The following is a 27,729-nucleotide window of genomic DNA, read 5'->3' on the forward strand; positions in this document are numbered from 1 at the left end:
GAGACACAAGACCATTGGGTCCCCAACCCCCACCTTTCTATTACGGTGGGAAATGGATCATAAAGCCAAGAGGATCAACCCAAGATCTCCATATTCAAATACAAGTGTTTCATTTCAGTTGAGCTCAGAAGAAGAACTACAAACTTCTCTTCAGATGATATCGATGCTAGAATTACCTTCATCTTCATCACATATACCCATCGGTTACAGATATAGCTAGAGGTGTTCATCCAAAAATGTTTCTTACCTCCGCATGTGGTAAAGTTGCCCTAAAACTGAACCTTTCCTTGTGCAATTTCATGACTTCCTCAACTTTTTCCAACACACCTGCCCTTCTCCCCTTAATCCCAGACTTAACCTCCTGTCAGTCATCAACCAGGTAATCTACCCAACCCCCACCACCAATCCTCCATTTATTGGTTAACCAGATTATCTATATTAAACATATGGAGAAACTCACAGCCTCTGAACATGATAGATCAGAGGCTCACAATTCTACGTGGTTGTATTCGTTACTCTTCAAAGACTCTTCAGACAAGCAAATCTATTGCCTCGCTCACTTTGCTCCCTAAATATGCTACTACCCCTCTTATACTACTTATTACTATATTGCTCTCCACCAATGAAATTTTTAATTTTCCCTTCCAGAATTTATGTTCCATCTTCTACTTTATTGCGCTAACCCTTCTCACCCATTTTTACTTAGTGCCTCATGATGTGTTAATTGTCCAGTCCTCCCTCTGAGAACCCAAACCTGAAATAAACACTCATACACACAAAGCTGGATTGAATTGGCCACAGCAGCCATTTTATTAACAAATACCACATAACTTTTAAACCATCCCTGAGTCTCAATCTTACCCATAATATGACAGAGGAGGTCCTCGGAGTCACAAATTCTGGCCTCAAATCCACTTACCATAGATACTCGAGTATAAGCCGAATTCTTTAGCACAGTTTTTGTGCTGAAAAAGCCCCCCTCGGCTTATAATTGAGTCAAGCAAAAAAAATAAATAAAAAAAATGGGGGGGGGGGTCTATGACCAGCCGCAATAGTAATGTATAGAATCTCCCATAAAATAGTGGGGGAAAAAAAGCTTTAAAAAAATATAATAAAAAAAAAGTAAATAAAAGTTCTAAATCCCTCCTTTCCCTAGAATACATATAAAAGTAAGAAATGACTGTGTATCCCTGTGTCTGAGAGTGCCCGGTCTACTGAATATAGGGGATCTGCAGTGCTCCTGTTCCGTCGGGAAGGGGTTAATAGGAGCACTGCAGATACCCTATATTCAGCCAGACTGAATTCCAAGTGGGGGAAAAAAATGAGTCCTCAAGCTTAGGGAAGGGGCAGACAGACAACCAAAACACCCACTCCCCTTCCCCAGTACCCAGCAACTACTGCACCCAAAAACTCCGACCATTTTAATTTTTTACATTTTCCAGTAGCTGCTGCATTTCCCCCTTAGGCTTATACTCGAGTCAATAAGTTTTCCCAGTTTTTTGTGGTAAAATTAGGGGGGTCGGCTTATATTTGGGTCTGCTTATACTCGAGTATATACAGTAATTTCCCCACTTTAATTACCTCCAGCCGTAAGCCCAGCTCAGAGGCACCAGATCACCCTATGTGGGTGTAAAGATCCTAATGTACAATCCTAATCCTAAAGAGAATGACAAGTCCTAATGTACTGTAACCCCAGGTGAAAACAGACAGGTCCTCTAGAAGACATGACCAAGGCCTAGGTGCACCGAACAGCATATGGTTGATTTTCTTTGCATTAAGATGGCACTTTTACACATATTGTGGTTATACGTGGTTTAGAACCTATTTTGTTGGTGGTAGACACCCTTTAACTTCTACCATTTGGTCTTCTATATTGCAAATGTCATTTTCCCATTTGGTTGCTCATCAGTATTGCATTTCTCAGTGGGCCTGTGAGTCGTACTTCCTGGTTAGATATTTGAAGATTTAGGCCTAGTTCACATCTCCGTTTTGGGAGTCTGCTTGGGGACGCCCCGAACAGAATACCGAACGCATTGACAAGTGGTGAGCTTATGATAGCACATGGACCCCATATACTATAATGGGGTCCGTGTGTTTTCCATGCGGTGTCCGCATGAATCATGCAGAGAGAAAAGTGGCTCACACAGACCCCATTATAGTCTATGGGGCCCATTTACTTTCATAAGCTCACCGGTTGTCAATGCATACGCTATTCTGTTTGGGGAGACCCCAAGCGGACTCCCCGAATGGAATACCGAACACAGATATGAACCAGGCCTAAGTTGTTTGCTTCATCTGTTCTTTAAACTGTAAATGAAAAAATATTTACCCTGACTATATTACATTTATGGGAATTCAAATTGGTCATACACAGGGTCAGCGTCAGCACCCGACAAACCCAAACAGATGCCGGGGACCACTGGGCTCAAGGGGACCACTGCTTATCTAAGAGTTAAGCATGCCAGAGATCAAGGAAGGATCCACCTAGGTCTGACAGATATACTATAATTCAGAAAGCCAGAAAATGTACATAAGATATAGCTGAAACCTAAACCAGTCCTAGAATGGCGTAGATTTCAATTCTGGAGCTTGAGCGAGCCTCCTAATTCTGGCCCATCTGTGGCCGGTGGCCAGATTATTAAGATTGGTACATGATGTCCCAGTCCTAATAAATTCCCCCCTTTGTGACTAAATCTATCACTTTCATAGAACAACATCAGGCAATTGTCTCCATCCAATCTTTCTATTTGCAAAGCTTGTGGGTGTGCTTACTGCAGTCATCGTACTAAGCCTACAGGGTTTCTGCAAGCTACACTATACTTGCAACTCTGCTGCATACTCAAGATATATTTTGCAGGTCTTCAGAATCAACATAGCAGAACTGCAAAGTCATGTCCTTGCATCATTATCCATATATTACACACCCCAGTATACTCGCAGTCCAGCAAGTGCCATACTACATTTGTAGCATGCAGAATTACTACTTGCTGCTCTGCATACTCGCTGCATTTTATTTGCAGACCCCTGCAAAATCTAGTTACAAATAGACTGCATAGTCATTATCCTTGTAACCCTGCAATATCCTTATTCTAGATTTGTAGCTGATTTGTAGCCTTCTATGTATGGCGCCCAGGAAGCTTGCAGCACAGTTAGCAACAATGTACTGGCAGAACTGTCAAGTCACTTATCTCTGCAACCTACACAATCACTGTCCTAGTTTTGTAGCCCTTTATTACATTAAAGCAAACTTGTAGAAGGGAGAATGGCGATAGCTTGCTGTCCTACGAATAGTTAAATCACTTTGAGTTTAGGATCATTGACCACCCAGAACCGATTGGGGTTAAATGTCAAATATATCAAGTGCTAGGTGATCAATGTGACACACTGAGATCATCTCTATTATTTCAGATCCAGGTGACACCAACAGGTGTTACTCTTGTGCTGTCCCTCCCACTGTTGTGGTGCACACCTATGGCATAAACTGAAAGCTGAGTCCTCGACACAACCTACCAGGGCCAGAACTGCATCCATAACATTTCCCCATAATTTTGAGTCCTTGAAACTTTTTGAAAGTTTTGTTAATTTTATGTGCATTTAATGATTTATACATTTCTACATCCACTGGTTCAGTGAAGAAAAGGTTAATAGCGGTAGAGCTGCTTCCTGCCTGATCAGTATGGATGCGGAGTGACATCACAATTCAGCCAGCAAAGGATGGGAATAATGAGGAGGAGGGGAGGCAGCACTGAGTGTTTGGAAGCAGCCACCACGCACAGAGATCTGCAGTCAGAATCCAGCAGCCCAGGCGCCTGGTCCCCCTGCTCTGACACAGCTCTGTATGACTGTCACCAAGGTAAGTTGAGCCAGTGCTGATGTATGCGGAAGATGGAGAGGGACGAGGAGGGGGAGAGACAGGGATAAAATAATACATACAAGGATGTGCGTGTCAGCATCCTCTCCATCTGGATAGATTATATGCTTTCTATCTCAAGGAATTTACAATCTCTGGGGTAAATCGTATGTTTAATGGGGCAGGAAAGTGCATTACATGGGATGTGGGAAGTCATTGCGGTTATACCCATGGACTTTTGAGACTGCAGAAAGCTTATGCAGCTCTATGATCCCACTACACACAACCATGCAGCAGAGTACCCAACAATCAGCTAGTAATCTCTTGGATCCAGTCCAAGCAGAGGATTAATCCTGGAATATCACATAATACCGTTCTGCATGTAGTGGGGACTTATAGGCTCCACAGCTCCCTTGTTAATCTTTAGACATCTGCAGAGAGAACACATGGAAATCTAACCTAACCATTTGTGCAACCTGCTGCTTAAAGCTTTGTGACGTGGGGGCGTGGGTGACGAATAGCTGAATTTCGTGAGGAGGGGGATAGTTGGGTTTTGAGCAACGCAGCAGACTGTAGTGGATGTGTCTCAATAGTGAAATGGTGTCTACATAATACGTATTGCGAACAGTATAGCGGAAAGCTGGCCAAACTACTTGTAATAAGATGTGATGGATCATAACATACAGATTGAGATATTGGTGTTTGTTGAGTATGGGGGACAGACCATAAAGGAAAGTTGAAAGACAAAGATGAAAAAGTGGGTGAGTGCATGGAAACTGGTAGAAAGTATAACCGATAGGGAGGCGGTTTTAGTAAATCCTACATCTGTTTACAGGTACAGGTATAGAAATGAAAAAGTAACTTTGACTGGTCCACATACAATATACTTAAAGAGACGCAGTCATATTGTACCACCAGTCCTATTTCTGGTCATCTTGGTCATTGGCAGCCTCTTCTATGTCTATGTGTCTGTCTCTTACACACCTATTGCTCACTCCTTCTCCATAAACTTGTAAGCAAAGTTGTTAGTAGATATCAGACTAGCAAGACAGATTCAGCAGAGATTTCAGAGTGAATGTCAGCATAAAGTAGGAGGGACTGAGCAGGTTGATATATAATTTATGGGAAAAGATTCAGTATAACTTGGAGTTCATTCATTTAAATCTCTGCTTATTCTCGGTTTTGGAGTCCGGTGGGCGGTCCTAATTAGTTACAGGCAGCTATCTATGTATAGGGAAACTGTCAGTCACTGAGTAGCACCACCCGTGGGACTCCCGAGCAGAGAGGAACGAGTAATACACAAGTTATTGTTAATCTTTCCCACAAATCTATGTATAAAATCCACCTCCTCCTGTTGTATATATAATGTTGCCGACAGATCAGACAACATGTTCCTTGTGGCATGTTTCCTTCAATGTGTGGGGGTTAATATAACATCTAATGTTGGAGAAGTTGAATACTTACATTAGGAATTAGAATTGCATCGCCTTAGGTTATGGGATTAGTCAAGGAAAGACAATTGCTTATGTTTTAAAGTGTATCTAACCTCTCAACAACACTTGGATAAATCAGTTGAACAGTTTATGTGGATGAAGAGTAACACTATTTTTGGCCACTATTTTACATATATTCTGCATTTTAGTAGATTAAATCTCTGCATGCTCCAGCTCTAATTTTCAGTTCTCCCTGAGCTGGTGGGTGGAGATAAACTTCTATGATGGCTTCCAAACATTGCACACAGATAGAATAGACTAATCCTCCTGAAAATTTCTCTTTTGCTCGCTCTCTGTCACCCAGAAGCAACCATATAGGACATTATAGAGAGGTATTGAATTGTATTGATGTGAATAAAGCACTTGAGGAGAGATAGAAACTTCCTATTAAAGGGGTTTGTCCAGCAAAAATTTTTTATTTATTAATTAGGCCAGGGATCATTAAAAACAAAAACAAAAAAACATACTCACCTATCTCCGGTGCTCTGGTGCCTCCAACGCAGTCCAGTCCTGTTGCTTTGCACATGACTGCTGAGGCCAATCAGCTGACTCTAGAAGGGGACTGGGGATGTCACTGCCTGTGACATTCCCGATTCTCGTCCTAAGGCCACTGTAGCCGCTGATTGCCCTCAGTGGTCATGTAATTGCTAAGGCCAATCAGTGGCCTCAGTGGAAGTGAACCAGAATGGCACAGCTGGCGACAAATTTATCAGCAAGAAAGGACATCAGAGCATTGGGACAGGTGAGTATGTTTTTCTAAAAAAAACTTTTTACCTCTCCCAGCCTAATGATAAAATATAGTTTAGCCTGGACAACCTCTTTTAGCATTGGAAGGCTCTTCGGTGTCTGTGTATCTCTTCTCTTACACAGCTACTGCTCACTCCTTCTCCATAGACTTGTAAGCAAAGTTGTTAGTAAATATCAGACTAGCAAGACAGATTCCGCAGAGATATCAGAGTACATGTCAGTTTAGCAAGGAATTAACAGAGAATAAGTTGAGAAAAAAAGCATTTCCCACTCAGAAAATGTTTTAAGTTTTTTTTATATTGACCCATTGAGTCTTGAAAAGTCAGTGACCATGTAAATGAATTAGGCCACCTGTGTGATGGGGGAAATTCTAGATAAAAGTAACAGGGAAGTATGGTAGAAAGCAGATGCATTACTTGGCCCCAGTGCAAAATCTGTGATGGAGCCCCCATTTAACTTGTAAAATATACCAATATTGTAAATTTTATATGGCAGAGGGACCATTGGGGTCCAGGGCTTGGTAGTGACTGCCACCTGTGCAGCCCATATATCTACAAATAATGTATTGGGAGGAAACATTGGGAAGAATAATAGAGTTACATAGAGAAAAGAGTTGTGATATATGGATGCGTGGTAAGGATAAGTGAGCATGTTCAGAAAGGTGATGAATGGTTCAGTACTGTACAGAAGAACTGAGTACATTGTGTAAAATAACAAGTCTAAGGCAATGTCCTCCAGATTCTCCTTATTCCTATAACACTGCACACACATACTTATTGGTTGGTTAAAGGACTTCCTTTGCAAATAAACCTACGTAAGTAAGATTATCTGTGTACAGTTCTGTAGTACATGGTGGGACTATACTAGAAACAATAGGAAATATAGAACATGGCTAGTATAGATAGATGTGGATAAGTCTAGTAGACATTTCAGCTGAGCTTCAGAACGTATAGCAGATGGATGAGTTTGTTTTGGACAGAACTGCTGATTCATGGGGAATCGAGATATGGATGGGTTTAATGGGAAGCCTTTCTGATTTATTAATGCTGAAATGGAAACACCCCAGGAATTACTGGTTTAGAAGACATGAATGGACATAGGAGAGGGGAAAAGTGTCAGCAATTCTATCGACAAGCAAGATATAAGTGATGTATGATTGAATTAAGGCAGAGAAGGGCTGATGTGGGAAGCTGTAGTTGTATAGGGCTGATCAACGATGTATGTCTTATGTGTTCAAGGAAGCTAAGAAAGCGGAAAAACTTGATTTAGGGATACGCACTGGGTTAAAGGGGGAGATGACTGAACGCTAGATACAAGATGTAAAGGGAAACCAGAGAAACTGGGTGAGAAGGAATCATTTTAGGATAAATAGGTCATTCCATGATATTTTAAGAATATTTATATTTTAAGAAAACAAGCAATGAAACTGGTCTAAGAAGGTGTGTATATAAATGTATGAGATGGCTCAAACATAAGGAATAGATAGAAGAGGGAAGGTGAATAAATTGTAACCTAACAAAACAGTGCATGAACTAATACGTTTGGCAAAACCTGCTACATGCTTCACAAAATAGCAATTTCTTGTTCCCATTGCAAACTGGGAACTCCCACAGTCGCCCACCATCTCTGATTGGAAACCCTACAAGCTGACTACAGGCTGCAGGAAACCACCATCAAAACTCTGTAGTCAGCAGGAGATGAGCAGCTGTGTGAATCCTGAATTCCAGTCCTAGTCAGCTCATAATAACACATCCCATTCTGGAGAATATTTGTAGATAGAAGAATGTTAAAAAAAAAAAAAAAACAGCTCTGAATAGTGAAACTCCAAGGTACGGCTATGCTTTATGGGAATATTACTATTATTGGACAATTAAAATGATAGATTAACATAATTTCTTATAAATTCTTTTGTTAAAGGACAATGATGTCATAATAAAGCACACGATGTTCAAGCTTTCCCTTCACTACTTTACGGAAGAAGGGAAGTGACAACAATCCTAGACACAAGACAATAAAAAATACTTTTATCCCTTTCCCCACTTCTGAAGGCATACCTGCCATTTCAATAAACGCCATGATGCCATATGTACACAAGGGGTAGCATGGTCATTGATTGTCTTATATTGTGCAGTTTTTAGGTTTTGTCCCCACTCCATGCTGTATCAGGAAATTGCAGTTCTCTCTGAACTGGTGGGTAGAGACTAGCTGCCATACACTGCATACAGTAAGTACAGGAGAATCTGCACCATAGCTGTATCTCACTCAATTAAAAACAGCCCCAGGATCATGCATTACATATACAGAAACTGTTGACATGTACTGTTGGGAATAGATGGCTTTGGCTATTATAAAAATCTACAGGGTCAGACTAAAAGTTGTCTTTCTTGTGGCTTATATCCCCATCTTCTTTTTTTTATTCCCAGTTCTCCATAGACTTTTATATATATAGAAGAGTCAACTGAGTCAGGTGACCTGCAGTCCATCTGTAGAGGGGCAAGCAGTGATTTAGTAGAGGGTGAGGGGCAGGGATTAGACTGATAAGAACAGAATGAAACAATTCTCTCTGATAAGATGTATTAAAAGTTTCTTCCATAGTCACACAGCACGGCTATGGTGCCCATAGGGAGAGGAGGGGCTTCATTTTGCTACAGCCAACAATAGAGGGAGCACAGTATAAGGAAATTTTGACAGCTTTTATAGTTTAATGGTATCTGTATTAATTCCTATGCATTGAGCTCCTCCTAGTGGTGACTACAGACAGAAAGTTTTAAAAGAAGTGAGCAATATTGAGGATGTTTATCAATGTGTTTATAGCAGTTTGCATTGAAAAATCTGCAGGCTTATTCATATTATGCATGTTAAAAGCAAAACCATAATAATGTGAGTTTTTCCGTTTACACTTGCCATCTTTGTAAAAAGTGTGCAGGGAGGGGCAGGAGTTCACACCACAACATATGTACTGGTGCAAATAAGGTCTTAATACAGTAGATGAAATCTACGTCTGCACTTAAACTATAGATTTCAATTTCTGGTACACAAAACACCTAACATGTCCCATACCTATTAAGATGTATAGGCTGCTATATGGCAGTCTTAAGAAATTGACCCCCGGGTATTCAAAATAAGCACCATATTAATAAGGGATCTGGGTGATTTGGAGTGTGATTTTTTTTTTTTTTAATTGAAAAACTTCCTTGACTATATTAAATCATCATCACGGTGGAGCCCATACTATGGGACTCTACAATATCTGTGTTTGCCCCTGTCTGTAGTATTGAATGACTGCATTTTTATTGGAATCTCTGCCACCCCTATGCTATTCTGGTACTTTATGGGGCTGTATGCACATTCCCTATGTACTTATAAGTACAGCCATGTTTGTACGATTGCAGAATATATCTTACATGTGCTTTTTACATTCCCGGTACTGAGAGGGTTAATCACATTAACTGGACGCTGCACTTTCATTAATTGTAATGCTAACAGTATGCCAAGGGCACTCTAGGTTTCATGGTTACCTAACTAGCAATACAATTCTTAATCTCTAACTTTAACCATTTGTTTATTGCCTAGTTCATGCCAATGATTTTCTTACACTGGGTTTAGTACAAGCATGCCACCAGAGACCTCTTGTCACCTTGAATATTTGTGTGTCTGCACATTGCACTGTGTATACGTACATTGAGAATACTGCAGTGGGGAGGTTCCTTATATTGCCAGTCTGCAGCAATCAGGCAGAAAAAGTGACATCACGTAGGATACACGTGTACTGTGTACGGTGACATGTGCTATATGTGTATACCCAGTCCCAGTACAGTACATGACATCTAGTAGTGGCTGGGTTACCGGATGTCTTCTATGTCCGTGATCAAACAGACTATTGAGACAAAATACTGAATGTCTGTGATGTTTGTTTGACCATGTCAAATGTCTAAGGACAGGAGAAATGCAGCCAGCAGGGGTAGCTGGGAGTTAATCATAAGCCATTAACAGGCGTCATTAATTATGTATGAGCCAAGCATTTTGTTTGTGGAAATGTGGATGTGGAGGGTTTGGTTATGTCCCTGCCTTTCCATTATAAAGTTTCTGCAAGGTCATTCCTTAAAGAAGTTAATTGAAAAGCTAAATATATCTTAGCCTTAGCCACAAAAAAAAGGAACATTTGAGGGAAGAATTTGGGTGGAGACCCTTGGGATTGGACACATTAGTGTATGCGTTATAAGGGAAAATGTAGATGCAGCTCAATAAGCAGAGCACAAGATGTGCTGTAATGTCTGGATGGTTATCACAGAGATGGTGCTGGAGTGGAGGAGCTTGTCGGGTCTTTACTTTTGACTCATTTTTGCGTAAGGAATAAATATTTAGGGACCTATATGTATACTAAAACTTATTTTCAAGGTGTAGTTATAGGGAATGCAGAGTAGCAACGGGGCCCTCTGCAAAATAAATAAAACTCCAGAATGACATAGTCATTGGGAGCCTTGTTACAGATACTTAAAGGGGATCTGTCGCCAGAACCCTGCATATCAAACCTGCAGATTTGAGTCATGTTAGGGTCAGCTGGTGAATTGGTGCCTGTCACTAAGATATTGTCAATTTTTGTCAATGTGCAAATGATTGCATTGCTCCAAAAAGCTCATTTGCATATTGACAATAACATGGGTCCCCCATTTCTCCTCATAACCAGCATCTGCATACCATTTGTATATTTCGCCAGTATTTACATTTCCTTTTCCTTCTCTATTTGGGCTCAGACCGCCAAAAATACTCGTTCGCCACATGTTGTTGAACACAAACTTCCCATCATTCCCCATTCCCTTTTAGTGCCCCCCTCATAAAAATTATGCCCCTTTTTTGCCATTAAAGGGTTAATTTTCTCCTTTGTGGAAGGCTGTATATCACAAATCTTCTCATTCCAGCTCACCAGAGGGCAAGGGTCATACGTTTACAACCTACAGAATGACTGCCATCAAAAGAAATCAGAAAGGAGATAAAAAAATTTTTAGAGAGTGACCTGTGGGCCCCTGGTTTGTGGGTCTAGTCACAGCTGTAACTATTGCAACCCTTAGAGTTACTCCAGTTGAGGCCCCAATTTATACCGGTGACTCTAACCTATCTATCTGCAGGACTAGATTGATATACTGATGACAAGCTGCCTTTAAGTGTAGTCCAAGAGCTTCAAGTTATACCCATTGATGTAACTACATTGATCCAGAAGTCAAGAGGGTCCACAGGTTAGCCTCACCACAGTAAGACTGATCAGACTTTTTTGATCTCATTTTCCTTTGATGGCTTACAATTTGCGCATCATAAATGTATTAACCCTGTCCTCTGGAGTGAAGTGCATGAAGAAGATTTATGATACTCAGCTTTTCTCTGGCAGAAATGAGAAAATGAACCTTTTAAAGGGGCTCTGGGAAAAGTCATTTTTAACTAATCACATCCTTGCGTAGCCTTTAGAAAGTCTATTCCACACCTACCTTTAGTATATAGATTGCCTCACTGGTTTCTGAATAAGTCCGTTTTTATTCATATGCTAATTAGACTGGTGCACGATACATTGTGCACCCCTTTGCTATTGTTTTCTATGGGAGGCTGCTGCTGCTGATGATGATGACTCAGCTTCCTGTTTGCCTCACACACATAGGAGATAATAGGAGAGATGAGTGCTGCTGGGAACTTCCTGTGCTGGCTGGAAGCTCATTAGCATATGAATAAAAACGGACTTATTCAGAAACCACTGAGGTAATCTACATACTAAAGGTAGGTGTGGAATAGACTTTCTAAAGCCTATGCAAGCATGTGTTTAGATAAAAATTACTTTTCCCAGTGATAGAGCCCCTTTAATAGTAAAAGTAACAGTTGTTCAGCACTGCATAGCCAAGGAAGAATTCTGTGGGGAGCTGGGACGTAACTTGAGGGGGTGCAGTTGCACCAAGGGCCAGGAGCCTTAGGGGGGGCCATAAGCACTGGCATCAGTATTGAGGTTGCAGATATATACATCTTATACCACTACTTTAAATGGTAGGAATGGGGCTCCATTACAGATTTTGCACTGGGGCTCAGGAACTTCAAACTACACCTCTGGTACTAAGGCTGTATCATTTTCAAGCATCTGACATACCGCTCATAAGACTTTAGTTACACCACTGGTGGGGAGATTGTGACACACCAGGGGGCATAATTACTGTGGGAGGGGTTGGCACCATTAGGGGATGACAGGAAGCTTGTGTAACATATTATGTACTTCATGTTAGGCTGGGCCCAGACACAGAAGAAAAAAAAGACATATAAATACCACTCAAATATACAGTTAAGACACAGCTGACAGTCTTGAGGAGAAGTTGCACAGGGAGCCCAAGATGAGCCTTTACTTGTGCCCATGTTTATGCATATGGCCTATAGTAGGATAGCGAATAGTAATAGGACCCTGACCACATGTACCTGCCTCACTATAACACATTGATATGATAAAAAACAGCTCTCCACTATTCCAAGTATGTCTCTGGAGCATCAATGCCCTGCGGACCCCAGATGTCAGCCTCAGGGGCTCTACTAAAGCTAACTTCCTTACTAGAGATGAGCGAAAACTAAAATGTTCGAGGTTCGAAATTCGATTCGAACAGCCGCTCACTGTTCGAGTGTTCGAATGGGTTTCGAACCCCATTATAGTCTATGGGGAACATAAACTCGTTAAGGGGGAAACCCAAATTCGTGTCTGGAGGGTCACCAAGTCCACTATGACACCCCAGGAAATGATACCAACACCCTGGAATGACACTGGGACAGCAGGGGAAGCATGTCTGGGGGCATAAAAGTCACTTTATTTCATGGAAATCCCTGTCAGTTTGCGATTTTCGCAAGCTAACTTTTCCCCATAGAAATGCATTGGCCAGTGCTGATTGGCCAGAGTACGGAACTCGACCAATCAGCGCTGGCTCTGCTGGAGGAGGCGGAGTCTAAGATCGCTCCACACCAGTCTCCATTCAGGTCCGACCTTAGACTCCGCCTCCTCCGGCAGAGCCAGCGCTGATTGGCCGAAGGCTGGCCAATGCATTCCTATGCGAATGCAGACTTAGCAGTGCTGAGTCAGTTTTGCTCAACTACACATCTGATGCACACTCGGCACTGCTACATCAGATGTAGCAATCTGATGTAGCAGAGCCGAGGGTGCACTAGAACCCCTGTGCAAACTCAGTTCACGCTAATAGAATGCATTGGCCAGCGCTGATTGGCCAATGCATTCTATTAGCCCGATGAAGTAGAGCTGAATGTGTGTGCTAAGCACACACATTCAGCACTGCTTCATCACGCCAATACAATGCATTAGCCAGTGCTGATTGGCCAGAGTACGGAATTCGGCCAATCAGCGCTGGCTCTGCTGGAGGAGGCGGAGTCTAAGGTCGGACCTGAATGGAGACTGGTGTGGAGCGATCTTAGACTCCGCCTCCTCCAGCAGAGCCAGCGCTGATTGGCCGAATTCCGTACTCTGGCCAATCAGCGCTGGCCAATGCATTCTATTAGCCCGATGAAGTAGAGCTGAATGTGTGTGCTAAGCACACACATTCAGCACTGCTTCATCACGCCAATACAATGCATTAGCCAGTGCTGATTGGTCAGAGTACGGAATTCGGCCAATCAGCGCTGGCTCTGCTGGAGGAAGCGGAGTCTAAGATCGCTCCACACCAGTCTCCATTCAGGTCCGACCTTAGACTCCGCCTCCTCCGGCAGAGCCAGCGCTGATTGGCCGAAGGCTGGCCAATGCATTCCTATGTGAATGCAGACTTAGCAGTGCTGAGTCAGTTTTGCTCAACTACACATCTGATGCACACTCGGCACTGCTACATCAGATGTAGCAATCTGATGTAGCAGAGCCGAGGGTGCACTAGAACCCCTGTGCAAACTCAGTTCACGCTAATAGAATGCATTGGCCAGCGCTGATTGGCCAATGCATTCTATTAGCCCGATGAAGTAGAGCTGAATGTGTGTGCTAAGCACACTCATTCAGCACTGCTTCATCACGCCAATACAATGCATTAGCCAGTGCTGATTGGCCAGAGTACGGAATTCGGCCAATCAGCGCTGGCTCTGCTGGAGGAGGCGGAGTCTAAGGTCGGACCTGAATGGAGACTGGTGTGGAGCGATCTTAGACTCCGCCTCCTCCAGCAGAGCCAGCGCTGATTGGCCGAATTCCGTACTCTGGCCAATCAGCACTGGCTAATGCATTGTATTGGCGTGATGAAGCAGTGCTGAATGTGTGTGCTTAGCACACACATTCAGCTCTACTTCATCGGGCTAATAGAATGCATTGGCCAGCGCTGATTGGCCGAATTCCGTACTCTGGCCAATCAGCACTGGCTAATGCATTGTATTAGCGTGATGAAGCAGTGCTGAATGTGTGTGCTTAGCACACACATTCAGCTCTACTTCATCGGGCTAATAGAATGCATTGGCCAGCGCTGATTGGCCGAATTCCGTACTCTGGCCAATCAGTGCTGGCCAATGCATTCTATTAGCTTGATGAAGCAGAGTGTGCACAAGGGTTCAAGCGCACCCTCGGCTCTGATGTAGCAGAGCCGAGGGTGCACAAGGGTTCAAGTGCACCCTCGGCTCTCCTACATCAGAGCCGAGGGTGCGCTTGAACCCTTGTGCAGCCTCGGCTCTGCTACATCAGAGCCGAGGGTGCGCTTGAACCCTTGTGCACACTCTGCTTCATCAAGCTAATAGAATGCATTGGCCAGCGCTGATTGGCCAATGTATTCTATTAGCCTGATGAAGTAGAGCTGAATGTGTGTGCTAAGCATACACATTCAGCTCTACTTCATCGGGCTAATAGAATGCATTGGCCAGCGCTGATTGGCCAGAGTACGGAACTCGACCAATCAGCGCTGGCTCTGCTGGAGGAGGCGGAGTCTAAGATCGCTCCACACCAGTCTCCATTCAGGTCCGACCTTAGACTCCGCCTCCTCCAGCAGAGCCAGCGCTGATTGGCCGAATTCCGTACTCTGGCCAATCAGCACTGGCTAATGCATTGTATTGGCGTGATGAAGCAGTGCTGAATGTGTGTGCTTAGCACACACATTCAGCTCTACTTCATCAGGCTAATAGAATACATTGGCCAATCAGCGCTGGCCAATGCATTCTATTAGCTTGATGAAGCAGAGTGTGCACAAGGGTTCAAGCGCACCCTCGGCTCTGATGTAGCAGAGCCGAGGCTGCACAAGGGTTCAAGCGCACCCTCGGCTCTGATGTAGGAGAGCCGAGGGTGCACTTGAACCCTTGTGCACCCTCGGCTCTGCTACATCAGAGCCGAGGGTGCGCTTCAACCCTTGTGCACACTCTGCTTCATCAAGCTAATAGAATGCATTGGCCAGCACTGATTGGCCAGAGTACGGAATTCGGCCAATCAGCGCTGGCCAATGCATCCCTATGGGAAAAAGTTTATCTCACAAAAATCACAATTACACACCCGATAGAGCCCCAAAAAGTTATTTTTAATAACATTCCCCCCTAAATAAAGGTTATCCCTAGCTATCCCTGCCTGTACAGCTATCCCTGTCTCATAGTCACAAAGTTCACATTCTCATATGACCCGGATTTGAAATCCACTATTCGTCTAAAATGGAGGTCACCTGATTTCGGCAGCCAATGACTTTTTCCAATTTTTTTCAATGCCCCCGGTGTCGTAGTTCCTGTCCCACCTCCCCTGCGCTGTTATTGGTGCAAAAAAGGCGCCAGGGAAGGTGGGAGGGGAATCGAATTTTGGCGCACTTTACCACGTGATGTTCGATTCGATTCGAACATGGCGAACACCCTGATATCCGATCGAACATGTGTTCGATAGAACACTGTTCGCTCATCTCTATTCCTTACCCTTTCTCTGTAGGCAATGTGGACTTAAACATTGTTCACTTTCTCTAAAGGTCCAATGGTGTTAGCACAAAATCTAGAGGGGAACAAGTCCCATGGTTCTGCTGTTCTCTCTTCCAAGGAAGTACATTCTTCATATAGGGATCTGACGGGGTAAACATGCACGCACTATTTTGACTCCTGCAAAGAGTCAGGGTTTCCAGTCGCGTGCTAGCCGTTGTTATTTAATGGACTGCACAGATCCCCATAGACCTAAATAGAGACGTCAACCTGGGACAGCCCTTCATAGGGGGATTCACGAATGGCAGATCACTGCCTTTTCAAGGTTGTGGCCTTTATAAAAGTGGACAGCTACATATAATAATATTAGACCCCGAATAAAACAAAAATTGCTGCATTTTTATTTATTTAGTAACTGCATTAAATATTGTATTAATTGTATTGTGTGATTTGTAATGGTTACAGTTACAATGTCTGTTACTTTGTTAGGGTGCATTCACACTACGTAACGCCAGCGTGTATCACAGCCGTACACGCCGGCACTACAGCAGGTCTGCCGAACACTTCCCATTCATTTCTATGGGAGCCGGCATACGAGCGCTCCCCATAGAAATGAATGGGCTGCTTCTTTCACCACGAGCAGTCCCATTGAAGTGAATGGGAAGTGCCGGCGTGTACGGCTTGGCATGAGCAGAGCTTGCCGTATACGCCGGCACTTCCCATTCACTTCAATGGGACTGCTCGCAGTGAAAGAAGCAGCCCATTCATTTCTATGGGGAGCGCTCGTATGCTGGCTCCCATAGAAATGAATGGAGCTGCTTTATACGCCGCTTATTCTGAACGTGATTTACGTTCAGAATAAGCTTCAGGAAACGTAGTGTGAATGCACCCTTACTCTATGTTTTGTGAAGGCCGTTAATAATAAAATGGATTTATTGGAATTCATGGTTAAAGCTTTAGTAATTTTTAAGATGGAGAAAGATATTAGTATATATATGTATATCATTAAAAAATTACATTAGCATTCAGAAGGTTTCTGTCCAGATTCCCTATATAATGTATTGGTATGTAGAGAAATATCTCTATGTGCCAGCACATTGAATGCACTGAACTATTGCCACCCTCAATTAGATGGTAACTAGGTTAGACAAAGTCCAATAAATCTAGACTTATCCTTTAACTGTCTTAGTATATGTGCTCTTAGGTTGGATTGTATCACTAGTATATTTTCCAATTTGCCCCAGAAATCCCTTAGAAAGGTTTAAAAAAAATAAATAAAAAAATGTACATTTCCATTAATAAAGTGGTCACACAAACTGATGTGTTATGTACCCAACAGATGACCCATATCCTTGATTAAAAGCTTGCACTGCAATTCCAAGACCCACTGAAATCAGGAAATCTGGGAAATCTTGTCACCATACATATGTGACACATGGAAGAGTTGCTGTGTGCACAGCTGTGTCATGACCCCAAGGGGCCAATTGCCCCAGTCAGCAGCAACCCCTCCTTGTTACCCTTCTCGGCCAAACCATATTCAGCAATTGCAAGCATTTCAGATCACAGTTGTCTGTCAGCTCCCTGCTCGACTATGATTGACAGATCTCTTTATATTTGTGTATAGGGAGAGATCTGTGAATAATGATCTCTCCCAGTTAATACTGTTCTATTGAACCCTGACCCAGCTCACTTGGAGTCTTCATATAACTTCACGTCTAAGCTAGCGCCGAGATTTGTAGTTGACATAGATTAATTATTGATTAGAATTACTGTCAAAATGGCGACAGCTGTGACCTAAATTTAACAAAGTGTAACCAAGTGCAAACCTCATATCATCATCATATTGGCCATCACATCTTTATTATTAACATAAATACTACTACTACTACTAATAATAATAATTGCTACCAGGCCTTCAAGCCTCCAGGGGGCCCAAAGGATAGCACGTGATAAGTGGCGGCCTCATTGCATATCCTTCATTGAGGCCCAGGAACTTCATATTGCGCCTCTGATTGGAGACATCCCTGCACTTTATAAATAAGAAATGTTTGACCCCATTGTAAAATTTAACACATTATTACCTCTAACATTGGTGACTGGTAAGACGTCTTTGCTTCATGTTCAATCTTCATCTTTCCGGTGAGGGATCAATGGTTGGATCCCAATAACAGGTTCACATGTCCTATGAACGTCCTATCTAAATGTTGTAGTCATCTTATTAGTTTTTGACTGAAATAATATGACCAAGCTGTAACTTTGTCAGCAAAGATTTTCCTAATTTATATATGCTTCTTCTACACCTCTTTTGTTTTATTTCTTGTTATAGTCACTAATATTCTATATATTGATACAAACCTGAAGCGGGTTGTCCAGGACTATTTTATTGATCATCTATGGTTAGGATGGTCATCAGCATCAGATCAGCAGTAGAGATGAGCGAGTAGTGTTCGATCGAGTAGGTGTTTGATCGAATACTATGGTATTCGAAATACTCGCACTCGATCGAACACTACTAGCTGTTCAAAGTTTAATGTTTGATGCAGAACCAGCGTTGATTGGCAGAATTCTATACATTTTGCCAATCAACGCTGGTTCTTCTCTTACCTTTCCGAAGTCTTCTCCGCGCTGCGTCCCCGCGTCTTCTTCCGGGTGGAATTCACTCTGCCTAGGTATCCGGCCTAGGCAGAGCCGACTGCGCATGCGCGGGCATGCACGCGCATGCACAGTCGGCTCTGCTCAGGTGTCGGGCATGGGCAGAGCCACACGCGCATGTGCAGTCGGCTCTGCCTAGGCTGGATGCCTAGGCAGAGTGAATTCCACCCGGAAGAGGACGCGGGGACCCTGCACCGGGAGAAGACTTCAAGCAGAATCCAGCCCGACCGTCACTCGTGGACTTGGTAAGTATGATTTTATCGAATGTTACGTACCCCTGAAACGAACATTTCCCCCCATAGACTATAATGGGGTTCGAAGTCCGTTCGAACAGTCGAACAGTGTGCAGCTGTTCGAATCGGATTTCGAACCTTGGACACTTTAGTGTTCGCTCATCTCTAATCAGCAGAGGTCTACATCCAGGCACACCAGTCTATCAGCTGTTGTGGGGTGCCAGGAGTTGGACCTCTCACCAATCTGATATTGATGACCTAGAATAGGTCACCAATAGTAAAGTCTTTACCAGCCCCTTTATGAGGGAAGGTTGGCATCTTGGCACACATAGTAAGATCACAACCATCTTTGATTGTCTCACTTGATTGTTCGTTTTGGGGTACAAAAGTTTTGCACAAACCATTAGACGTCACATTGTATATCTCATTACTGTATATCCATTTTCATGTCTACATCCAATTAGCAGCATTCATTTCCTTATAACTTCTTAAGATGTAGTCTTGAAGGCAGATATTGCGTGAAGAGCAGAAATGTGTTTATGCTGCACATTGCTTACGACTACTGCTTACATTGCACATGTGAATACATTGGAGATTAACAGCGCTGTCGACACCCTGGTTTATCAAATTTGTCTAACAGGAAGACCGCCTTGTTCATAGCAACCAACCAGAAAGAGAAATACTATAAATGATCTCTATTGGCAACAAGGTCAGTTTTCTGACATTTGTGATAAATTAGGAAAAAAATGAGATAAAAGTCTTAAAGCTGTTTGTATCAGTCAGCAATAAAAGTGACATTTAGGGTAAAATAAATGGTGAGTCTGTAAAGTGAAGGGATATCAGATTATAGGAAATGTTTATTTACAATCATTGATTATATAGATGGCGCAAACAGTGTTAGGTAAGAGCCCCATGTTGCATGCTGCTTTTTTTGTTGCAGGTTTTGCTGAAGAAGAGGGATGAGACCTCACCAAGGTTTATCATAGAGACCCACAGTTACTCTTGCTACGTCTATCATCCCTTCTGTGCAGCATTTATTTTTGCTTTTTTTTCTTGTACTAAAACTTCATTGCATTTTCCCTATACTGGAACATCATAATCCCTACATGTATATCATTATATGATCACTGTGCACATTGTTACTTGTGCATAATGGAGGTTAAAACATTCACAAGTAAGAGCTCTCTTCAGAAAGTGATGATGGTGGATTGGTTAAGGGGCCCCGTGGTTACTTGCTATGTGCCTAGATCGCTGGATAAAGATGCTACATATAGCATTTTGCAAGTTTACTCTATGTTCTCCAGCGCTGACTGCCGGTTGAAAAGATAATCTTCTCTTCCAGCTTTGACATTTATAGGATAAGCCTCTTAGAGGTAGACGGAGATAAGAGAGAACCAGGGGTCAAGTCTTAGTGTGAGGAGTCAGTAGAAGATAAGCGGTTAGGCCTTATGGCAGCGACTGCTCTATTTTCATTTGAGCTTGGACTCCATGGAGATAAATTTAGGGTTAGCAGGTAATTGGCACAGACTCAGTTGATCTTCATCCAAATTTTTATCTCTGCAGATTCTTTTTTTCCTGCTACCCAGTCTGGAAATTTCCACTTGTATGAAGAATTAAAATTAAAGAGGTCAGAGGAAAGTAGAGACTAAAGCATTGAGCTACCTGGCTGGAAAGGATTATTTTGTGAATGACTGATGTTTTAAAAGGAACCTGTTTGGTGGATTTTGGGTATGATCCCCTCGGCACCAGGCTGCTACATGAGTGCTTCACAATAATAAAAATCCTACTAATGGGTATTGCTGCAAAAATTGCTTTTATTCTGTCTACAAATTACCTGCCCTAGTCTGGTTGCTGTGACTAGTCACACATTTCCTCTAGTAAGCACGTAAGGACATAGAAGACCGACAGCAGGAAGACCCCATGGTCCATATAGTCTGCCCTTATATTGTTACTGTTTGATCTTAGGATAGACATGTGCTTCTCGCAACTACACTGTACATATGCTAGAAGTTTGTTCCAAGCCTCAACTACTCAGTCAAATAATATTTGCTGACATCGCTTCTGATCTCACCCCTCCAACTAATTTCACATTACGCCCCCTTGTTCTTGTGGTTTTGTTTTTACTAAAAAAAAAATAAAAATAAAAAATCATACACTTCCCTCCTGAATCCTGTTCAGACTTTTAACATATTTAAAGATCTCAATCATGTCCCGCCTTTCCTTAAGATTTCAGAGACCCCTTGACCCCTTCCCACAAAAGAAAAAAAATTCAGAATGGGGTGGAATTACAGAAAAAGTGCAGATGTGCTCCTTTTCTGTGGGCTTCGTTTTTATAGCATTCACTGTGCAGCCAAAATTATGTCACCTGTATTCTGTGAGTCGGTATGATTCTGGAGATACCAAATTTATACACTGTCATTTACATTTAACCACTTAAAAAAATTCTAAAACTTTGCAAAATTTTTTTCTTCGAGTCACCATATTCTGACGCCTAAAACTTTTTTATATATTTCCGTGTATGGAGATGCATTCGACATCTGTTTTTTTGTTTGGTTTTTTTTTGCAGGGCCAGATGTAGTTTTCAGTTATACCTTTTTGGAAATCTATTAATTTAATCTCTTTTTCTCAAATTTTCTTCAGAGGTGAAACAGCAAAAAAAAAAAAAAGTGGTTTTGGTTCTGAGTTTTTTCCCCACTTCAGTGTTTACCGTACAGGAAAAATATTTTTATAAGTTTGTGGACAGGGCAGTTTTGGACAATGGCATATATAAGATGTATGTGTTTCGCAATATTTTTTAACTTTTATATGTGTTCTAGGAAAAGGGGTGGAGATTTGAATTGTTAATTTTTTATTATTTTTCATTTTTTTCACTGTATTTAATAGACCTTCTAGGGTTCTGATCACTAATGTAATGTATTGAAAAATACTGGTATTTCTATTACAATCTGCATAGAGCAACCTATAATAGAAGTTAATGCCAGACAAGCCTTCAATAGTCTCCCAGTTGTCATGGCAGTTGATTGCTGGCCCCATATCTCGTTCCTGGGACCAAAAATCCTCCCTGAAATGGGAAACTCTCTATTATGAGTATGATTAAATGTCTAATATCCAAGAGCATGCACATCTGAGTTCTTGTGTATATACACTAGTTTCCCTACTCCTGATGCACACATTTTGTATATAAGACCAGAGCTACTACACCCAGCTTTGGCCCTATGCACACAACCATAGTTGTTTCCCATCTATAGTCCACATTTTCGATAGTATACGGACCTATTCATTTCCATGGCCCCTTACACACATCCGTAGTTTTGACAGATCAGTGTACGGGCGGTAGAAACTAGGTCCTATTCTGTCAATATGTGTGTCAGACTTACAGATAAAAGTTTAGGGGGTCATACAAGTCTTTTTGTGGATCTGTTATTGCCAATGCAGACATATTTTTTTTAGAAGATTGCGGATCATTATTTGCAGACAGTAAAAACCAGAGTCATGTACATGTAGCCTTACGGTGCAAAGCCAGTAGCAGGGCAGTTTACGTGTGCATGCGAGAGTAGGTAGTGTACCCATATAGTCTCAGCACTAAGTGGACCGTGTCTTAGCGAGTGTTCTTTTTAGACTTGTACACTTCCTGCAGATAATGTATGCCGAGCATTAAAAATACCAAACCTATTAAAGTGCCAGAAAAAGTGGTCTCAGGGTGTAATATGGCAGAGGTTAAATAGAGTGAGCATTACTGCTTGGGTATATGTCAGTCCACATAGCTTTGTAGTGTTTATTGCAGTTAAGTGTGTCAGTCATTTGCCCATTATGAGACATCACTCAATGGCCGCTCTGCTGTGCTACATAGAAACTATGCTGTGTGCATTAGCCCCAGGAAAGCTCTTTACTAGGTCATTCAATGAGGGGGCTTCTTGGTACGAGCATTTAAGTGGTCAGGAACATTTAAGACCAAGGTCATTATTAGCTGGAATGTAACAGAGTTTTAGAAATGTTTCATTTTATTGATTTTAGGCTGTTATATAGGGCTTTGAAAGTGGGGCAGTCAATGAGATTTGTAGTCAGCTGCGATGGTTGGACGGCAGTACATGTCTGGTATTATATGAACTCTTCTTCTAGGGCACAATATAATGGATGAATTCAGAGTAAGGGCATGTTCACATCTGTGTTGATTGTACAAGCTTGACTTTTACATATGGCGATGCCAGGGAGAAAAAAATGGATAAACAAAGGACCCCATTATAGTTGTCCATCATAGAAAGGATCCATCTTTATTGTTTAATCCGTTCTTTTCCAACAACAGAACAGAATAATGGATCAAATAACGCAGGTGTGGACATACCCTTAGGCTGAGGCCCCACATTGCGGCAATACATCTGCATTTGCATCTGCCTCGGATTCCTCTTTATTTTCTGCCCCCTGGCTCATGGTGGTGAATGCAGAGCATCAGCAGGCCCTTGTGGCTTTCCACCACTGATTAGACCGAAATGAATGGTCCTAGTCAATGGGAAGTCTCAAGCTGTGGCCTCCAAATCAACTGCAGAATCTGCGCAAAGTTCGAGCAAGATGATTTTCTTTTTCACCGTCTTGCTCAAATTGCTTTCAACAGGAGGCAGAATGAGGGAAGAATTCACTGTTGATTTGGGGGCTAAATCTACTGCAAAATCAGAGCCAGATTCTACCATGTGAACAGGGCCTGATTCTGTTAACAGTGCAATGAACGCTTTAATCTGTATTAACCCCTTAAGGACCAGGCCATTTTTTGGTTTCGCATTTTCGTTTTTCCCTCCTCACATTTCAAGAGCCATAACTTTTTCATTTTTCAGTTCACAGTCACATGATAGCTTATTGTTTGCGGGACAAATTGTACTTTGTAATGGCACCATTCAATATGCTGTGCAATGTACTGGGAAGCTGGAAAAAAATTCAGAATGAGGCGCAATTGGAGAAAAAATGCATTTGCGCCATTTTCTTATGGGTTTAATTTTTACAGCATTTACTGTTTGGTACAAATGACATGTTACCTGTGTTCTACGTGTCAGTACAAACGCGGTGATACCAAATTTATATAGTATTTGAAATTTTTTGATACTTTTAAAAAAATGATAAACTTTGCAAAATAGAAAAAAAAAATTGTGTCATCATGTTCTAACACCTGTAACTTTTTCATATTTCCATGTATGGAGCTGGTTGTGGTGTCTTTTTATGCGGGACAAGATGATGTTTCTATTGATACCATTTGGGGAAAGATCCGATGGTTTGATCACTTTTTATTCAATTTTTTATAGGAGGCAAAGTGTTGAAAAAAACGCTTTTTGGCTGTTTTTATTTTTTTTGCCGCTACGCCGTTCGCAGTACGAGATAAATGTTTTAATATTCTAATAGTTCAGGCATTTTGGAGCGCGGGGATACCTAATATGTTTATGTTTAATGTTCTTTAATTACTTTTATAGCTGATCTAGGGAAAGGGGGGTGATTTGAACTTTTATATTTTTTTTATTTTTTTAATACTTTTAAAAACTTTTTTTTTTCTTCTGTTACATTTATGATCAGACCCCTTAGGTACCTTGAAACCTAGGGAGTCTGATCGCTCATACTATTCACTGCAATACTACAGTATTGCAGTGAATAGGAAAATCGCAGCACTTCTATTAGACGATGCCTCTGGCCTCTGGCATCGTCTAATAGATCTAGTGCAGAGACAAGCCTGGAAGCCTTCAATAGGCTTCCGGCTGTCATAGCAACCGATCACCGCCCTCATGTGACGTTCAGGAGGGCGGCGATCGGCAAAACATGGCGGCGCCCATGCCGCCGGCGCCGTTTACACACTGCGGTCACGTTTGACCGCAGTGTGTAAAGGGTTAACAGCAGCGATCGGCTCGGGCACCGACCGCTGCTGTTAGTGGCAGGTCCTGGCTGTATTATACAGCCGGCATCTGCCGTGTATGGAGCGAGCTCAGCGTGTGAGCTCGCTCCATACATCCCCATGCGACCCATGACGTACAGTTACGTCAAGGGTCGCTAAGGGGTTAATGGAAGTGCTCAGTGCAACAACTGAGTTTGCCATCACAGGAACACACATATATTTATAAATATATACACAGACAGGATATAATAAATATATACAGGGACATTACTAGCAAAGACTGGGTCCCTAAACATACTTTTGCCCCCCCCCCATGGCATAGTGCCCCCCAGTGGCGTAACTACCGTGGTAGCAGCTGCCACAGGGCTTGGAACATTAGGGGCCCGGCGACAGCCGCTACGTTTTTTTTAAAAAAAAATAGGCCGTTACCGGCTGGAGTTACTCCAGTCGGTAATGAGCCCTATATACTTACAGATCCTGGCAGGGGCCGAGATCAGTAAGTGACGGCGCAGACCCCACAAGCACCATTATACTTGGGGGTCTTTTCGGACCCCCGAGTATAACGATCGGAGGCCCGGGAGAGGTAAAATAACAAAAACTGTTACTTACCGTATATACTCAAGTATAAGCCGACCCGAATATAAGCCGACCCCCCTAATTTTACCACAAAAAACTGGGAAAACTTATTGACACGAGTATAAGCCGAGGGGAGAAATGCAGCAGCTACTGGAAAATTTCAAAAATTAAAATGGCCGGAGTTTTTGGGTGCAGTAGATGCTGGGGAAGGGGAGGGGGTGTTTTGGTTGTCTGTCTGCCCCTTCCCTGAGCCTGAGGACTGTTTTCTTTTCCCCCACTTGGAATTCAGCCTGGCTGACTATAGGGTATCTGCAGTGTTCCTATTAACCCCTTCCTGACGGAACAGGAGCACTGCAGATCCCCTATATTCAGTAGACAGGGCACTGTCAGACACAGGGATACCTAATGTGTATGTGTTTCACAGTCATTTTCTACTTTTGTATGTATTCTAGGGAAAGGAGGGATTAAGAACTTTTATTTTTTTTTTTTTTTTTTTTTTTAAAATTTGCACTATTTTATGGGAGATTCTATACATTGACATTGTGGCTGGTCATAAACCCCCCTCACCCTCTTTAAAAAAAAAAAAAAGAAAAAAAAAAAATTTTTTTTTTTTTTTTTTGCTGACTCGAGTATAAGCCGAGGGGGGCTTTTTCAGCACAAAAACTGGGCTGAAAAATTAGGCTTATACTCGAGTATATACGGTACCTCTCGAGGCTCTCCAGCAGGCTTTGGCCTACTTGCGTGATGTCATATGACCCGCGACGCAAGGCCCCAGTCACATGACGTCTCGGAAGATGTCCGACAGCGATGGAGAATGCAGCGGAGTCGGGAACAGTAAGGAACAGTAGTTTGTATCCCTCTGGGTCTCCAATTATTATACTCTGGGGTCTGAACATACCCCAGAGTATAATAATTGTTCATGTGTGTCCACAATGGGACATACTGTGTACTGGGGCCACTATGGGGACATAATAATGTGTACTGGGGCCAATATGGGGTGTTATAGTGTGCACAGAAATGCGCGCGAAGGGGTGAGCGGCGGCGGCGGTAGGGGTCAGTTGGTCAAGGTCTTCGGCGTCAGTCGGGGGAGGGCCCCCCATGTCAAAAGTTCGCCACGGGGCCCTGCCATTCCTAGTTACACCACTGTTGCCCCCTTTTCTGGTTCCCACACAGTATAATACCTCATTTAATCACACTATAATGTCCCACAGTTGCCTTCAAGCAGTATAATGTCCCATAGCAGCCTCTTCACAAGTTATAATGTCCTACAGTGGCCCCTTCACACAGTATTATGTCCCATAGTTTCCACTAAGGTGAACCTTGCAAATATTGGAAAAATTTCTGGTACAGCACAACCTTAAATCTTTGGGGTTCACAATCCACAAACTATTATTATTCTCGGGGGTCTTTTCAGAAGTACTGCTTTTTTTTTATTGCAGATTTTGCTGCATTTTTTTTGTGCCAAACCCAGGAGGGGCTACAAAATGAATAGTAAATATAAAGGAAGCTCTTGTTCTTCTCCCGTCTGCTCTTGGCTTTGGCTCCAAAAAAACGCAGCAAAATCTGCAACAAAAATGCATCTTTTCCGCAACATAGGGGCCTTAGGGTCGGTTTACACTAGCTTATGTGTTCCGTCCGGAAGGAGTCCGCATGAGGACCCCCCCCCGGATGGAATACAAGCGCAACTGCAAGCGCTGTGCAGTTAAAGTACACAGACCCCATAGACTATAATGGGGTCCGCGTGCTTGCTGTGCACTGCCCGCACGAATCATTCACACATAAGCCATAGGTTGAGTTCACACGTATGAATTTGGCAAGCATAAAATTTCTGTTTCAGGAAGTGGGCTACAAGGCTTTTCACAGAAGAAAACCTTTCCATAGGTATAATTGAATAATTGACATACTGCTCGTATTTTTCTGCAATGTGTGGATGGGATTCGTTAGAATCTCATCCACTTTGCTGAGACTGTAAAACGCTGCAGTCAAACTGCAGCGTTTAAGTCACATGGGGCAACAGGTTAAGCAGATTTTAACGCTAAATTTGAAGCAGTATTTGGAGAAGAGTGCCACTGTATATTGCCTTTATTGGATAGGGTCAATTTCCAAATTCCTCAAGTGGATTTTGACAAATTGCACACCGACGAAAATGTATTTTTCCGTCTTCCATTCATTTCGAGGCAGAATGCTTGCTTTTCTGCTAGACAATAAAATCAGCTAACAGAAAAAAATCCGCTACTTCCACTCTACTTCCATTGCAATGAATTGAGGCAAATGTTAGGCAGAATTTGAGGCGGATTCTGCATCAATATTTAATCTGCTGCTTCTGATAATGCGCGGGTTCTGTACTACACTGCATTTGTATTATTGGTTATTGACCATGCTTCTGATTCTGTTCTGCCGTCAGCTCATGTATGACCTTGACCTGTCCTGAACTACTGAACC

At 42.5% G+C, this 27,729-nt stretch overlaps 1 protein-coding gene across 1 annotated transcript in view; it reads left to right on the plus strand.

The window, feature by feature from the left end:
* The first annotated feature begins 3,613 nt into the window (after positions 1 to 3,613).
* Positions 3,614 to 27,729, plus strand: part of CORO2B (coronin 2B) — a 49,617-nt gene continuing 25,501 nt past the window's right edge. Inside the window, exon 1 of the mRNA XM_075273109.1 lies at positions 3,614 to 3,853. Coding sequence (XP_075129210.1) covers positions 3,839 to 3,853 — 15 coding nt within the window. The 5' untranslated portion in view covers positions 3,614 to 3,838. The remainder of the gene's footprint in view (positions 3,854 to 27,729) is intronic.

The sequence above is a fragment of the Leptodactylus fuscus genome, chromosome 5 (genome assembly GCF_031893055.1).
Source record: "Leptodactylus fuscus isolate aLepFus1 chromosome 5, aLepFus1.hap2, whole genome shotgun sequence".
NCBI lineage: Eukaryota > Metazoa > Chordata > Amphibia > Anura > Leptodactylidae > Leptodactylus > Leptodactylus fuscus.